The sequence below is a fragment of the Manis javanica genome, chromosome 17 (assembly GCF_040802235.1).
Source record: "Manis javanica isolate MJ-LG chromosome 17, MJ_LKY, whole genome shotgun sequence".
Lineage (NCBI taxonomy): Eukaryota > Metazoa > Chordata > Mammalia > Pholidota > Manidae > Manis > Manis javanica.
This window is the reverse complement of record NC_133172.1, coordinates 7,524,334-7,538,598: the sequence shown is the minus strand read 5'-3', so window position 1 is coordinate 7,538,598 and position 14,265 is coordinate 7,524,334. Positions and strand designations below refer to the sequence as shown.

Below are 14,265 nucleotides of genomic sequence, written 5' to 3'. Positions count from 1 at the left end.
CATGTAAGAACTTGCTCGTTATGCTCCGGAAGATTGGAGACTGTTGAGAGTTAGGCTTGGGGTTGATTAATGATTGTGCATTGAGTCCCCTATACAGAATTTTATTGTTGTTAACAACCATATGATCAATAAATATGAGAGGTGCCCTCTCAACACCACCTTTGCACTGTTAAGCCTCGAGTCCCCTGGCTGGTCCTTTCAGATCTTCGATATCTCATAGTGTCTCCCCCTTTATCTGCGAGTCAGAGGTAGGGAGGGACCGACAAACCCCAGTTTAACGGAGATTTTAAGACGATGGTTTGAGACATAGGGCTCATGGATTGAAATAATCTTTCAGACTGTATTGGTGCCTCTACTTTTCATTTAAACTTCGGACACATCAGAAACACTGGAGACTGTTGAGTCTTTACAGATGTAGTCAGAAAAAGGACTGAGTCCTGGGACGGGCCGTTTCTGCTTCACCCGCTGCGAGGCCAGTTAACAGAAACACCTTGTCCGCCAGACTCAAGAAACAGGAAACCTGGCTAAGGGGTGTCAAGGAAAGAAAGTTGTTTAAGTTTGTACTGGCCATGCATAAGGAAGGTGGGCAAACGTGAGTGGAGGAAGTCCGGGGCCAGATGGTTCATCCACAGAGAAGGCTCGTGGCTGGTTCTTGATGACGGTCAGCGACTGTTCACGTATGAGAGGGATACAGAGGCTCTGGCGGCCTTCTAGGTCATTGCTGATGTGACTAAGGAGGAACGTGGAGTTTCCGGTTGGCTCTGGCCTGTGGCTATTGCCTGATTACCTTCCCTTGCCTCTCTCCCCCATTCCCTGGCCCTTATGTCACTACATGTTAGGACATCTCAGAATTTTTCCTTATCACTTTATACTTGTTGTTATTCCCAATTAAGTAAGTCTAGGAGCCAAGCCCCAGCCAACAGCATGCTGGCTTGACAGCTTGCATGAGGTACCTATACCCTTCCAGAAGAAGATGCCCTTTGAAAAGGAAAATTTTGAAGACTCACAACAAGAGCTGACTGGTGGTTCTCATTTTCTCTCTCTCACCCTCTTGTTGCCCATAATTAGCCGGGTCATCTTATCTCATCTGACCTTATCTTTAAATTTCCCTCCTCCTTAGGACATGCATGACGTCTTAGGAATGAACCTTCCTAGCAACATGGGACAGCGCCCTGGACATAAAAAAAGGCCTTTTTAAACATATTTAAATTCACAGAAGACACTCATCAGCAATGGTTTCTATGAAATGTCTTGATGAAATGGAGGAAATAATAAGGAAAAATTCTGGGATGTCCTGAAATTCAGTGACATAAGGGCCAGAGAATGGGGGAGGGAGATAGCCCCCAGTCAATAGCCCCCAGAGGTAGCCAACCAGAAACTTCACATTCCTGAAGGAGAAGCAATGATCTAGAAGGCCCCCGGAAGCGCTGCAGGCATCCCTCTTTCACATGAACAGTCCCTGACCATCACCAGCCAGCCAGGAGCCTTCTCTACAGACTAACCATCTAGCCCTGGACTTGGCGCACTTGGCATTTGTCCCCCTTCCTTATCTGTCACCAATGTGAATTTAAACAACTTTCTTTCCCTGAGACCCCTTATCAATGCTTTCTGTTTCTTGAGTCTGGCCGAAGAGTTGTTTCTGGCCTTTCTGCTTGTGAAGCAGAAACTGCCTGTCCCAGGACTCAGGCCTCTTTTCTGGCTGCACCTATAACAGCTCAACAAACCCGTTTATTTCAGAGGACTCTCAGTCTCTAGAGTCGTTGGGTTGTCCATAGACAGAGCACAGGAGATTTTTAGGGCAGGGAAAATACACTTTATGATAATATGATGATGTATATACGTCACTATACTTTTGTCCAAACCTGTAAAACGTCCACTACCAAGCGCAAGCCCAAAGGTAAACTTGGACTTGGGGTGATTATGAAGTGTCAGTGTAGCCTCCAGGTAGAGGCAGGGACACGGGACAGGTGTCATGCCACTATAAAATATTTTTGGCCTATGAACAAAGGCCCAGCTTATTCTTTGACAGGACCTGTAACATGTTATTTTTCCTTCTTCCAGTCACATTAATCAATTAAGCTATGTTGTATCCAGGACAAAGAACAGCGTCCGGTGCATAAACAAACCAACATATCAACTCTGATGGATAAAGAATGTCTAGATACAAATCCGCACGGTCACCTAGACAACCCTATTCTAAAGACAAAACTTCAAAGCAAATATTAATCACCTGCAGACATCATCCCCTCTACCGACCCATATTCAAAAGGCCCTGTAGAAACCCCAAAACCCTAAAACTTTTCAATGCACCTCTTCTCTCTGCTCTGAGGCTGCCTGGGTTCCTGTCTGGGGGTGTACTTTCCCTTTAAATACAACCTCCTCGCTCCTGGTGCACCCTTGTCTCTGAACGCCTCCACACTACAAAGGAACGAACCTGGACCTTAATCGGGCTCAGGAGAGCTCCTCCGACATCAGGTTCATCTCGGATGAAAAATGTAGCATTTTGGTGAGCAATGTCGATAAGGGACCAGTCTGTGCATGTGTGGGGACATATGGGAAATCTCTGGACCACCCTCTCAATTTTGTTGTAAACCTAAAACTGCTCCAAAAATATTAATCATTTTGAATATATTAATAATAGTGTAAACTTAAGGGTAGAATTGCATTACTAGAAACGAAGAGACATTTCATAAAAATAAGTGATATCATTGACCAGAATGGGATTTCCTGCCCTTCCTTCCTAGGGAGCCAGAGGAACTGGCTGGGCTGGCCTCAATCATTCCTCCCCAGGCGGGGGAGAAAGATGCAAATCAGGTCCTGCTGGGGACCATCCAAAAGAAATTCTGTAAGTGACTCAGAAGTGAAAGGCTTTACCCGGTGGACGCGCACCGCGGGGCACCAGCAGATCTGCGGTTCACACAGGTCCAGGTTTGTCAGCCCGGCTGGAGGGAGCTTGGGCTCTCCATGTGCTCGCGGTTTGGGTTTCGGCAGCTATTTTCTTTAACTACAACTCGCGGTGGGAGATCGTTCCTGTTCCTTGCTGGGGGGCTCGCTGGTCCATTCCGATGCCGATCGGAACAGTATTTTCTGAGAACTGGTTTTGCAAGCCTTGAAGTGCATCGGTTAGTCACCGCGCACAGGATGCGAGAGGCAGGGAGCAAAGAGGAAAGGGAAGGGGGCCCAGGGACACTGGGGAGCCTCGGTCCCGTCGGCGCACAGCGCGGAGAGACCGCTTCCTTTCCCGCGAAGGGGCTCTCATCCCGGGGCGCTCCACGTACCAGTGCGAGCTTCGGAGCCTGGGGACTGTGCGGCGGGCGGAAGGGGCTAGCGAGGGCCAAAGGCTGGGGGGCCGGACCGGCGCCGGCAGCCCGCTGCTTGCGAGGATCAGCAGGGTCTGCGGGCTCGGTTCTGCAGGAAACGCGAGTCTGCGGGGGTGGGGTCAGCCCTGGGCTCCGGGAGGCGGGCCGGGACGCAGCTCCCGGGATCTCCTTCCTGCCTGGCCCCTCCCCTCCCCTCCCCTCCTCTCCCCTCCCTTCCCCTCCCCTCTCCCTCTCCCTCCCTTCCCCTCTTCGTCCCCCGAATCCCTTGTAACGTCCATTTTGAGGAGGGGGTCGGGGCAGCAGGTAAAACTTGCCTGGACTGGACGAATCTCTGTCATCGATCCTTTCTGGGGTCTCTTTATTTTTATCTTATTTATTTATTATAGTACTTTTTTTTTTTACAGTCCCCTCCCTATTGTCTGCAGTCCCTCAACCCTCTCGTACTTGGCATAAGCTGCGCCGCCCACAGACACGCCTGGAAGCCGGTGCGGGCGGAATGGTAAGCGCGCCGGGTTGCTGCACAAGTCCACGCAGTGGGCGGCCCGGTCGGGTGCCCAGGACTTGGGAGCAGCTGCCTGCAAGGGCCGTGTTCCCAACGCGCCGGAAGAAAGGCGAAGCCAAGGGCGGCCCACGTGCGGAGCCCTGAAGGCGCTCTTCCCGCGCGGCTGGGAGTAGGACGGCTCGGGCTGCACCTGCTGGACGGTCGCGGCACGGAGATTCCGCGAGCAGCGAGCGGAGCAGGGCAAGCGGGTTGTTGTTTGAATCCGTGAACGTGTGGAATCCATGGTGATTAGGGTGAGCCGAAAGTGCCGGGCACAGCCAGATGCCCATCGGGTTCTCTTCTAGGAGAAGGGCGCTGGGCTTTGGGTTTGATCCGAAGGGCACGTTCTCCCCTTTGTAAACCGATAGCTCCGTGGCAGGCAGTTAGGACACGCTGAAGGACAGTAAAGGTGGAGCTGTCACGCTCAAAGGCCCTGGGGATGAACAAGTTGCATTCGAGACTACACTCCAGCGAGATCTGGGTCCCCGGGCGCTCCGGGCACAGGTCCGGGATCTTTCATCTGCCATGTGGATATTTTCCTTCCACCTACTTACGGGAGCTGACCCTGAAGTATTCATTCTCTTGTTTTGTTTTGTTTTCTTGTTGTCCCAAGCTAATGTGCATGCGCGGTCGCCGGGGACTCCCCTGGGGCCCCACTTGTGTTGGCTTGTTACAAGGCGCGAGAATGCGCTCTAGGGGAGACTGCCAAATGCTGGAAGGGATAGGATCTTCACGGGACTCCGGGAAAGGCTGGAGTTCCGCGTCAATTTAAAGGAAGCGCGTTTGGATAGGCCCAGGCTGAGAGGTGTGTCAACGGGTTATCTTCGCTTCTGGCTGCTTCCTAGGAAACTCCAAGGTCTAGATAGATGTGGAATGTTGTGTCCCCCCTTATCTGAAGCGCTGCCCGAGTTTGCATTTGGCTTCTTCAGAGCCTGGTGAATGGCAGCGCAGATTGTACAGCATCTCACTCTGAGAGGGTTTCCTGCGATCTCTGGTTTGCCCAAGCGCTTATTAACTGTAATATTATTTGAGTGCCCCACTTCATTTCGTTTTGTGAAACCTGAGTTACTATGAACTAAAGAAGGGATCCTGGAACCCAAATACATTTTTGAATTTTTTGATACCAAAGCAGTATGATTGCATATTTCTCAAGACACGAAAGTGGTATATTGAAGATGTGGGAATACAATTCCTGCTGGAAGAACACTTTGACTTCTAGCAGGTTGTTTGTGCCCCTAGAGAGTTTCGAAATGTAAAGACCATTAAATCTGTCAATTAGAAGGAATTCTTATTTTAGCTGAAAAATACTTCAAAGTAAAAAGCCAAACTCATTAGTGAGTTGTAAATTATTTTACTGGAAACTATTTCATTTAATACTTTATTTTTTGAATATGCAATAGATTGATGTGTTTAAAAATTGCAATGATTGGGGGAAACATGGACGGCTTTCCTCTCTCTCTGCCTTAGCTCACACCACAAGACTGGTCATCCACAAGTATCTACTTTTATAAGTCGTTGCGTATCATTTCAGAGTGCTTTATTTTCCCCTTCATGAAAGTGAGCTCGTTGTACACTCTGGTGCAGCTAATAAAAGGGGTCATTGTTATAGATTTAAAAAGATTCAAATGACCAAATGTAACATGTGGGTCTTGTTTTGGTGGCTGAAACCCTTGATTCCATAAACACAGGATGGCTAGTGTGTCAGTGCAATTACGTGGAAAAATCACAAGTTAAAAGATTCTTCATGCCTCAGACATATATAATGAAAGTATTTCAGAGTGAGGTGCATTGGTATTTGAACTGCAGTAGGAGAAGCAAATGAGAGGCGATACGTGGAAGCTGGGTGAATGGTTGGCGAGGCTTGCTTTTATTTCTCTATTTATTGTGTATCTTCGACAAGTTCCCTAATTTAACATGAATGTTTAGAAAGCGCTTTTGTATTACTAAGCTTTTAAAACCAAAAATGGATTGGCTGTAGATTACATGGCAGAATAGATATAACAAAGTTAAGCTTTAATATGTGATTTGACTTTATGAAAAATTTCATAAAGACAAGAATATGTACAACTTAGAGGTAGCATTTTTAAAACAATGTAATAAATATGTAGGTCCTCAGATTAAGAAATCGGCCACTGTAGTTACTTGGAGGCACGTGACCTCTCCCTGAACCCATCTCCCTGCTTCCTCTCAGGGTTAATCACCGGCTTGAATTTTCTATTAGTCATTCTTTTAATTTTCCCTCCTTTCTCCTCAAAAATGTATTCTAAGCACTTTCAGGCCTGCAGTGAATTTGCAATAAAAATAGTAAAATGAATGCCCATGGAACCACAAAGACTTGAACATTTTTTATATTTTGCTTTAGTTGTTCTATGTATGTGAACATGTGTATATCACACTTTTTTTTACCTGGTTAGACTATAAATATTCCCAAATATTCACACGTGCTTTGTTTTGCTGAACCATGTGGGAGCGCTTTTATATGTCATGGCTCGTCTCCCCTGCCCCTTACACCTCGGTGTTTTGCCTCTGAAAACAACTTCCCACAATGCAATTCTCAGGTTGCTGCAAAATGTGTCATTCAGTCTGTCCCTTTGCGGCTCAGGGATGTTGGAGCTCTTCCCACCTTGGTTGCTGGTTAGAATTGCCCTGATGGTTTTTGTCCAGGTGTCCTTCCTGCTTTTCCTGTGCAAGAGCTTTCTCTACAACTTGGCTGGTCAAAGTGCCTGCCGCCCGCACTCCAGCAAAATGGGCATCGACTGGGAGCTGGTTAAAAATTTCTACTGAGGCTCCTTCCCCGACTTATCGAGTCAGTTCTGCATTTGACAAGATCCTCAGGTAATTCCTATGCTTGTTAAGTTTTGAAAGGCGATTCCACAACTGTATCTTGGAATAGAATTGTGGGTAGTAGGTTTGAGGATCTCAGATTTCCTCTAAAAAAAAAAAGGGTTTTCACAGAGTACCAATTTATACCCAAACAAAAGTTTAATATATGAAGTTATAATATATAAAAATTATATACATATAAGTAATAAGCTGTGTTATATAAATAAAACTAAATATTAACAGCATATTGATATATTAATATATTGATATATAACATAAGTATATAATTTATATTAACTTTATATATATATTAAAAAACTCATCCTTTATTTATGCTCATGAAGATATTAAATACATAAACATATATACCAATCCTTGATGTCATGACTTTGTATAAACACATTATGTTTAAATGTGTATTTAATGTACATATATTTTTAGCATCTATTCTGAAATGTTTAAAATTTTGCAAAGTTTTTAAAAAATACAAAATGCAGTATAGTACAAATAGAAAATGTAGAAAACATAATATGAAATTGTCTACATAACAGAAATTTTACATCACTGGAAATCAGGGCATCCAGGACACCAAATATCAAGCCTGGGGAAAGAAAAAAAGAAAAAATAATTCCTAATGCCTCTAAAGCCTGGTCAGAGTGTGAATTTCACCAGTTTACACCGAAAATATCTTTTAGAGTCAATTTCTTTTAGGCAGGATGCAAAACACGTTTCTTGAGGCATTTCTCTTCTGGGTCTCATCATCTACCTTGATTCGTGGGTGACCTTGGCAGTCACCGGGTTAGTGTGGTTAGCAGGACCCAGCGGTGGTTCTGTGAAACCTCTCCCTTGTGTGGTTGACAGTGGGACCCAAGGGTGTGATTCAATGAAAGTGCACATTTTTGTGATGGCACATCTCATGCTTCGTCCTGCATCACATCAGTATAACTATAACGGCTGCTTGCCCCGGTGTGGGTGAAGCTACAAGCCGCCGGTGGGCCAGGTAGGCAGAGAGCTTTGGTCCCGCTCCTAACGTTCTGATCATCTGGCAGTAACCAGCGATGTGGCGCATTCATAGCCTGCACATGCGCATGTCCCCTTCCTGTGTGCACCTCGGTGTCTTGGCCTCCGTGCTTGTCTCTGGAATCGGTTACTTCATTAGGGTTGCAGAATGACGGCTTTTCCATGCAATCATTTCTCCCAAGTCTTTAGCTGAAATTCTGTAGTTTTCTGTCTTCAGGGGTTAAGACTTAATTCTTCCTTGTTATTAACCAAGTTTCCAAATAAGGAATTGAGAAATGCTCCGGTGACGAGTGTTGTGCCCAAAGTCGCAAATCCCAGAAGACCACCAAGGAGCCAACACCGATGCAAAAGCAAAGAGCCTTTATTCGAGCTAGCTCGAGCTCAATCTCTCATCTACACCAATGCAGTGGCAAGATGCCAGAGAAAGAGAGCGAGTTTCAATACCACAAAGGTTTTATGGGGTTCTAGGGTAGTTGGTGGGGTGATAGGTCGTGGCTCTGGTCAATTGGCTGGGTCTAAGGGTGGTGGGTGAGCTCTTTGCTGACTGGAGAAGAGAGAGACCAAGCTCCGATTGGGTGAAATAGGATCCAGGTCCCGATTGGCTGAAATAGAATCTGGGAACTTGCCTTTTCAACGAGAAAGGCTCTTTGATATTTCCCCCTTAGGGTTTTCCTTTGGGAATCATTACGAGCACATGTATTTTTAGTATTCGGTGTGTTTCAGTCCGTTGCAGTTTTAGGGTTCAGAACATCCTACATTGGGCCGTTGGAAGCCCCCTGCCGCTGGCCTCCGCACCCTCTGAACACACCCTGCGATGGCTTCTCTGCCTTCTGGGCCACGAGATAGCTCACTCAACAGTTTGTATTTCCTGTACCTGAAGTAGCGTTTCTCATTGCTTCCTGCCTGTGAGTTCTTCCAAGCACTTTTCTCTACACAGCCCGGCTGGGGAAGCGTGTGTAGGTTCATGCTGCTATTTTATCATAAAAAATGTTTTAATTAAAAAAAAATGTTTATGCTTGAATTTTCCTAGACTACAAACCTTGCTTCCCAACCATATTAACACAACCCTTTGCCCAATCCAGCAATACATATAAAATATTTGTAAGGGGCAACGCCAATATTTTAGCAGTAGAGCCACCTGGTGAGAGGTGTGATGAGCATTTTAATTTTTGGAAAATAGAATATGATACATGAAGGTTGTAGAGCCCCTCAGCTTAAGTGTTTCCTTCAAGTGGTTAACCTGCCAGCTCCATACACCCCTTGCCTCATTTATTTCAGTTTTTTCCATTTTCAGGATTTTCTTGTTCTTGAATGTGTAAACATTCAATATGGTTTTCGATATAGTTCCAAATTAAAATCCAGATAATGTGGTTATATTTAGGCATCTTATTTCTGTCCCTCCTCTGCCGCCCTGTTCCTTACCGATAAGTCTGTGGTTTGCAACACATTGCCCTGCCTTTTTTTTCCTTTTCACTTAAAATATAAAATATAACTTGGAGACCACGTGCTATCACTTCACATCTGTGTAGAAGAGACCTTATGCATTCTTATCGCGGCTGTACAGCTCTTCATTATTATAATGCCATCACAGTTTTTTAAGCAATTCCCATGACTGAATATTTGGGGTAGTTTCCAATCTTTTCGGTTGTAAATAATCTTCAGTAAATAATTATGTGCATGTATCACTCGGCTTTTTGGCCAGGGTATTTTTGGAGTATGGTCTCACAGTGTAAATGCCCGATCAAGGGATGAATGCATATAAAAATATGGTAAACTGTGTCTAATTTGCCTTCAAATTGTATAAGGTGGGGCAGTTGTGTATACAACTTTCAATGGCCTCTCCTTGGCTTGGAGACATGTCACTCCAACCTCCACCTACATCTCTCGGGCCAGTCTCCCTTCTGTGCGTTTGTGTCCAGACTTCCTCTTTTGACAAGGACACCAGTCACTGGTTTAGGGCTCACCCTACTCCACTATGACCTTATCAGAAGTCTTTTGCATCTTCAAAGGCCCTATTTCCACATCAAGTCATAGGGGTTAGGACTTTGGTATATCTTTGGGAGGGGACACAAATTCAACTGATAACAGCACCCCTCTGAACCAAACTGGTTATGTTTGTTTTAGGACTCAGTAACCTTCACAGACGTGGCCGTGAACTTCACCAGGGAGGAGTGGGCCCTGCTGGACCCCGAGCAGAGGAATCTCTACAGAGACGTGATGCTGGAGAACTGCAGGAACCTGGCCTCCATAGGTGAGGATGCTGCCTTCCTGCCTAGGCCTGGTTGGGAGGGACGCTGGGCAGGAACCGTCTCTGTTCCAGGAGGTGTGCTGAGAAATGGGAACGGTCTTGCAATTACTCAGGACACAGGCGCTGCCCCAAGTGGTGGACAAGGGGTTTCCCCATGAAACCAGAAATCTGTCCACTGCATTACATTTTTATTCTCTTTATGATTAACAGCCCTTGGGGATCCTTAGATGGGTGAACATGGGGTACAGTTTTAGTGCATTCATGAGGCACATGGAGGGCTATCTTGCTGTTCTGTACTCGCACTGTGACCCAAGCCTGCACCAGTGTCTTGGAAAGTCCTGGCTCCCTTACCTCATGCCCTCTGCTGTTGCCCAGGGGCCAGATCTCACCTAGGCAAGCAGATCTGATCTCCCATTTGGAGCAAGACATGGGTCTGGACTAGTGCAGGGGGATTTTCCCTGGCCACTTGTGTACCTGAATACCACGCAAATATGAATACTTATGAGGAAGGATTTTACAAGCAACAGGGAAATGTTAATTAAGAATGCCGTTCACCCATTGTGGAAAATAGCTTACAGCTCCTCAAAAAGTTAACACAGAATTACCATCTGACCCAGAAATTCCACTCCTAGGTAACTACCTAAAGGAATTGAAAACAGGCATTCAAACACATACATGTATAGGTTTCATAGCAGCATTATTCATGGCTGCCAGAAGGTGGTAACAGAACAAATGTCCACTGAGGGATGAATGGAAATACAAAATCTGTTCTATCCATACATGCTATGGAATATTATACAGCCATAAAAAGAAGTAAAGTTCTGAACCATGTTGCTACATGGATAAACCTCGAAAGCGTTAAGTGAAAGAAGCCAGACATGAAAGGCCGCATACATATTGTATGATTCCATTTATATGATTTATCTAGACTAGATAAATATACAGGGACAGAAAGCAGATTAGCGATTACCGGGGTCTGCAGAGAAGGGAGTAAAACAATATAGTCCATAACAGACCCTTCGTCCAGTTCTCTTCCACTTGGCATTCCTGGTAAACCCTTGATCTCCACAGAACCTTTTCTTAGCAGCCTGCCTTCTACCCTGAATTCCCATCCTTACCAGTCAAACTCCTGACAACCCAAATCCCTACTGTCTCCCTCTGCTTGCTTACTCCTGCTTTCTTTCCTTTCACACTTTCCTCATATATGTTGAATGAACACTTGACCATCTTTACCTTCAACAAAGAATTTAACTTTTATGCCACTTTTTTTCAGATTGGGTGACTCAAGATGAAACCAAAGACTCCACCCCTCAGCAGGACGTTCTCACTAAAAAAACACTTTATGAAGCAAATAGAGCGTGTCTCGTGAGCAACAGTTCCTGGCCCTCCACATTAGGGGAAGACCAGAAATGCCACAAAATAGAGGGGAAGCCCAAGCAAAGGGGGCAAAAATGGAATCAAGTTGCAGTTGCCCATGAGAAAGGAGAGTCTCTGGTTGAAAACTGTGAATATCATGAAATGAAGGACAATTCTAAACCTTGCTCAAAGCTTGAGCCTTCACGGGGAGATTACACAAGAAAATACATCCAAATATGTGGCTCAAATGCTTTGAAACAAAATCCTGTCTTAACTAATAGGAAAATCTACAAAGACAACATATATGATAGAGCCTTGTGGCAGAGCATTGAGTGGATTCCATGTATGAGAAGTCAAACAGAGCCAAAATCAAAGACAATGTGGATTGACAATCCAAATGATGTGCTTTGTATACGTAATGAAATGTACATGGGGGCGAACATTCAGGAATGGGATCCACTGGGAAAAGCCTTCAGTGAAGACATTTCCCTTAGGGCATATAAGACTCATGTTAAAGAAAAAACTCAAGAGTCTAATTGGTGTGAAATCACCTTAGGAAATAGCTTAATCTATCCTGTGCAGATGCAGTCCTATGCAGCAGAGGCAAATAATGAGAATAATCAAAGCGAGACAGCCTTTGCCAACATTCCAAATTCTGTTTCACACAAGAGAACTAGGATGGGCAGGAAAAGCTATCAATGTCACAATTGTAGGAAAACTTTTGTTTACCAGTCATTTCTCATGAGACACATGGAAATTCACACTGGAGAGAAACCCTATGAATGCGAGAAATGTGGGAAAGCCTTTAGATATTACTTACATCTTCGTAAACACTTCAGAAATCACTTTGCAGAGAAGTCCAATGAATGTAAGGAATGTGGGAAAGCCTTCAGTAAGTCCTCAAAACTTACTGAACATATAAGGGTTCACACTGGAGAGAAACCCTATAAATGCAAATGTGGGAAAGCCTACACCAATTCTTCAGGACTTAAATATCATCTAAAGACTCATCATTGAAGCCCTGTGCATGAATGGAATGTGGGAAAAGCTTCATTAATGTTCTCAAAATGCTGACTGTGAGAAGGGCATGTTGAAAAGGAGCTCAGTGAGACAATGTGTATAGGAAGGTTTTTCTGAATTTTTGTATTTTACAGAAATGTGAAAATCCACACATTTCACATTCAAAGAAATCCTGTGAAGTTAAGGCTATGGAAATCTTTTGATCTTCATCACCTTTAATAGACAATTGTCCTCACACTGGAGAGAAAGCCTATCAACAAGGAATGTGGAAAAACCTTCATTGTCTCAATATAGAGCCTAAGAACCCACACTGCAGAGACAACTTACCAGAGTAAGGAATGTGGGAAAGATCCCTTTAGACATTCACTCCTAAGTTACACAAGACCACACTCTGGAGCAGACACTATGATTGGAATAGATATGAGGAAGCCTTCAACCCAGTTTTTCACTTACAGGGCACAAATGAGTACACAGTAGATACGAAACATGGTAAATGTTATGATTGCTGCTGTGATCATTGTCTCATCCTCTATTTGGAACCAAAATTCATTATTTCCAAGTTTTTCTTTTCTAATAAAGTCCTATAAGATGTTGTATATTTTCTGTACCCTTTCAGCTATGCCATATGCATTTGATAGGTAGTAGCTTCATTACAGTTCACTTACATATATAGGGTCTTGCCAATGTGAAGCCCTGTCTGAGCTGTCTTTAATTAAGATTCAGGATTAGTATTTTTTTTGTCTGATTGTTATTGGTCATGATTTGACTGCATTAGGGTCAGCATATGTGGTCTTTGTGACACTGATATAGGGTACTTGTTCTGACTTTAAATTTCCATGTGTCAATTACCCAGCTGTACCTATTCTATCATCTTTTTTTTTTGGTATTATTAATATATAATCATATGAGCAACATTGTGGTTACTAGATTCTCCTCATTATCAAGTCCCCACCACATACCCCATTACAGTCACTGTCCATCAGCGTAGTAAGATGCTATAGAGCCACTGCTTGTCTTCTCTGTGCTATACAGCCTTCCCCGTGCCCTGCCCCCCCTACATTACGTGTGCTAATCATAATGACCCCTATTCCTCTTCCCCCTCCCCACCCATCCTTCCCAGTCCTTTTCCCTTTGGTAACTGTTAGTCCATTCTTGGGTTCTGTGAGTCTGCTGCTGTTTTGTTCCTTCAGTTTTTGCTTTGTTCTTATGCTCCACAGATTAGAGAAATCATTTGGTACTTGTCTTTCTCTGCCTGGCTTATTTCAGTGAGCATAATACCCTCTAGCTTCATCCATGCTGTTGTAAATGGTAGGATTTGTTTTCTTCTCGTGGCTGAATAATATTCCATTGTGTATATGTACCACATCTTCTTTATCCATCCATCTACTGATGGACACTTAGGTTGCTTCCATATCTTGGCTATTATAAATACTAGTGCAATAAACAGAGGTGCATATGTCTTTTTGAATCTGAGAACTTGTTTTCTTTGGGTAAATTCCTAGGAACGGAATTCCTGGGTCAAATGGTATTTCTATTTTTAGTTTTTTGAGGAACCTCCATACTGCTTTCCACAATGGTTGAACTATTTACATTCCCCCCAACAGTGTCGGAGGGTTCCCTTCCTCCGCATCCTCACCAGCATTTGTTGTTCCTAGTCTTTTCTATGTTAGCCATCCTAACTGGTGTGAGGTGATACCTCATTGTGGTTTTTATTTGCATTTCCCTGATAATTAGCTATGTGGAGCATCTTTTCATGTCTGTTGGCCATCTGAATTTCTCCCTTGGAGAAGTATCTGTTCATATCCTCTTCTATCATCTTTATTAAAAAGAGTACATAGATTTGTTTTTCCAGAATTAGTACTGTTTAATGTTTTTAAATGCATTTCTGATGTTTTCTCATGGCTCACAACCCTAGCCAGTTAGGAGGGTTTGAATTC

The 14,265-nt window shown here is 44.2% G+C and overlaps 1 protein-coding gene across 4 annotated transcripts; it reads left to right on the top strand.

Moving 5' to 3' along the window:
* Nucleotides 1-2,543: 2,543 nt before the first annotated feature.
* On the top strand, nucleotides 2,544-13,941 carry ZNF114 (zinc finger protein 114). 4 transcript variants are annotated; one of them, XM_037005843.2, is made up of 4 exons: nucleotides 2,544-2,928; nucleotides 3,725-3,819; nucleotides 9,829-9,955; nucleotides 11,226-13,941. In XM_037005843.2, exons 2-4 carry the CDS (start codon nucleotides 3,817-3,819, stop codon nucleotides 12,323-12,325), a joined length of 1,230 nt encoding a protein of 409 aa, XP_036861738.1. In that variant the 5' UTR covers nucleotides 2,544-2,928; nucleotides 3,725-3,816; the 3' UTR covers nucleotides 12,326-13,941. The 4 variants fall into 4 exon arrangements, with proteins under 4 accessions (XP_036861738.1, XP_073082000.1, XP_073081999.1 ...); XM_073225899.1 differs by having other exon boundaries at nucleotides 3,725-4,115; XM_073225898.1 differs by lacking the exon at nucleotides 2,544-2,928 and adding an exon at nucleotides 3,538-3,623 and having other exon boundaries at nucleotides 3,725-4,115.
* Nucleotides 13,942-14,265: the final 324 nt, after the last annotated feature.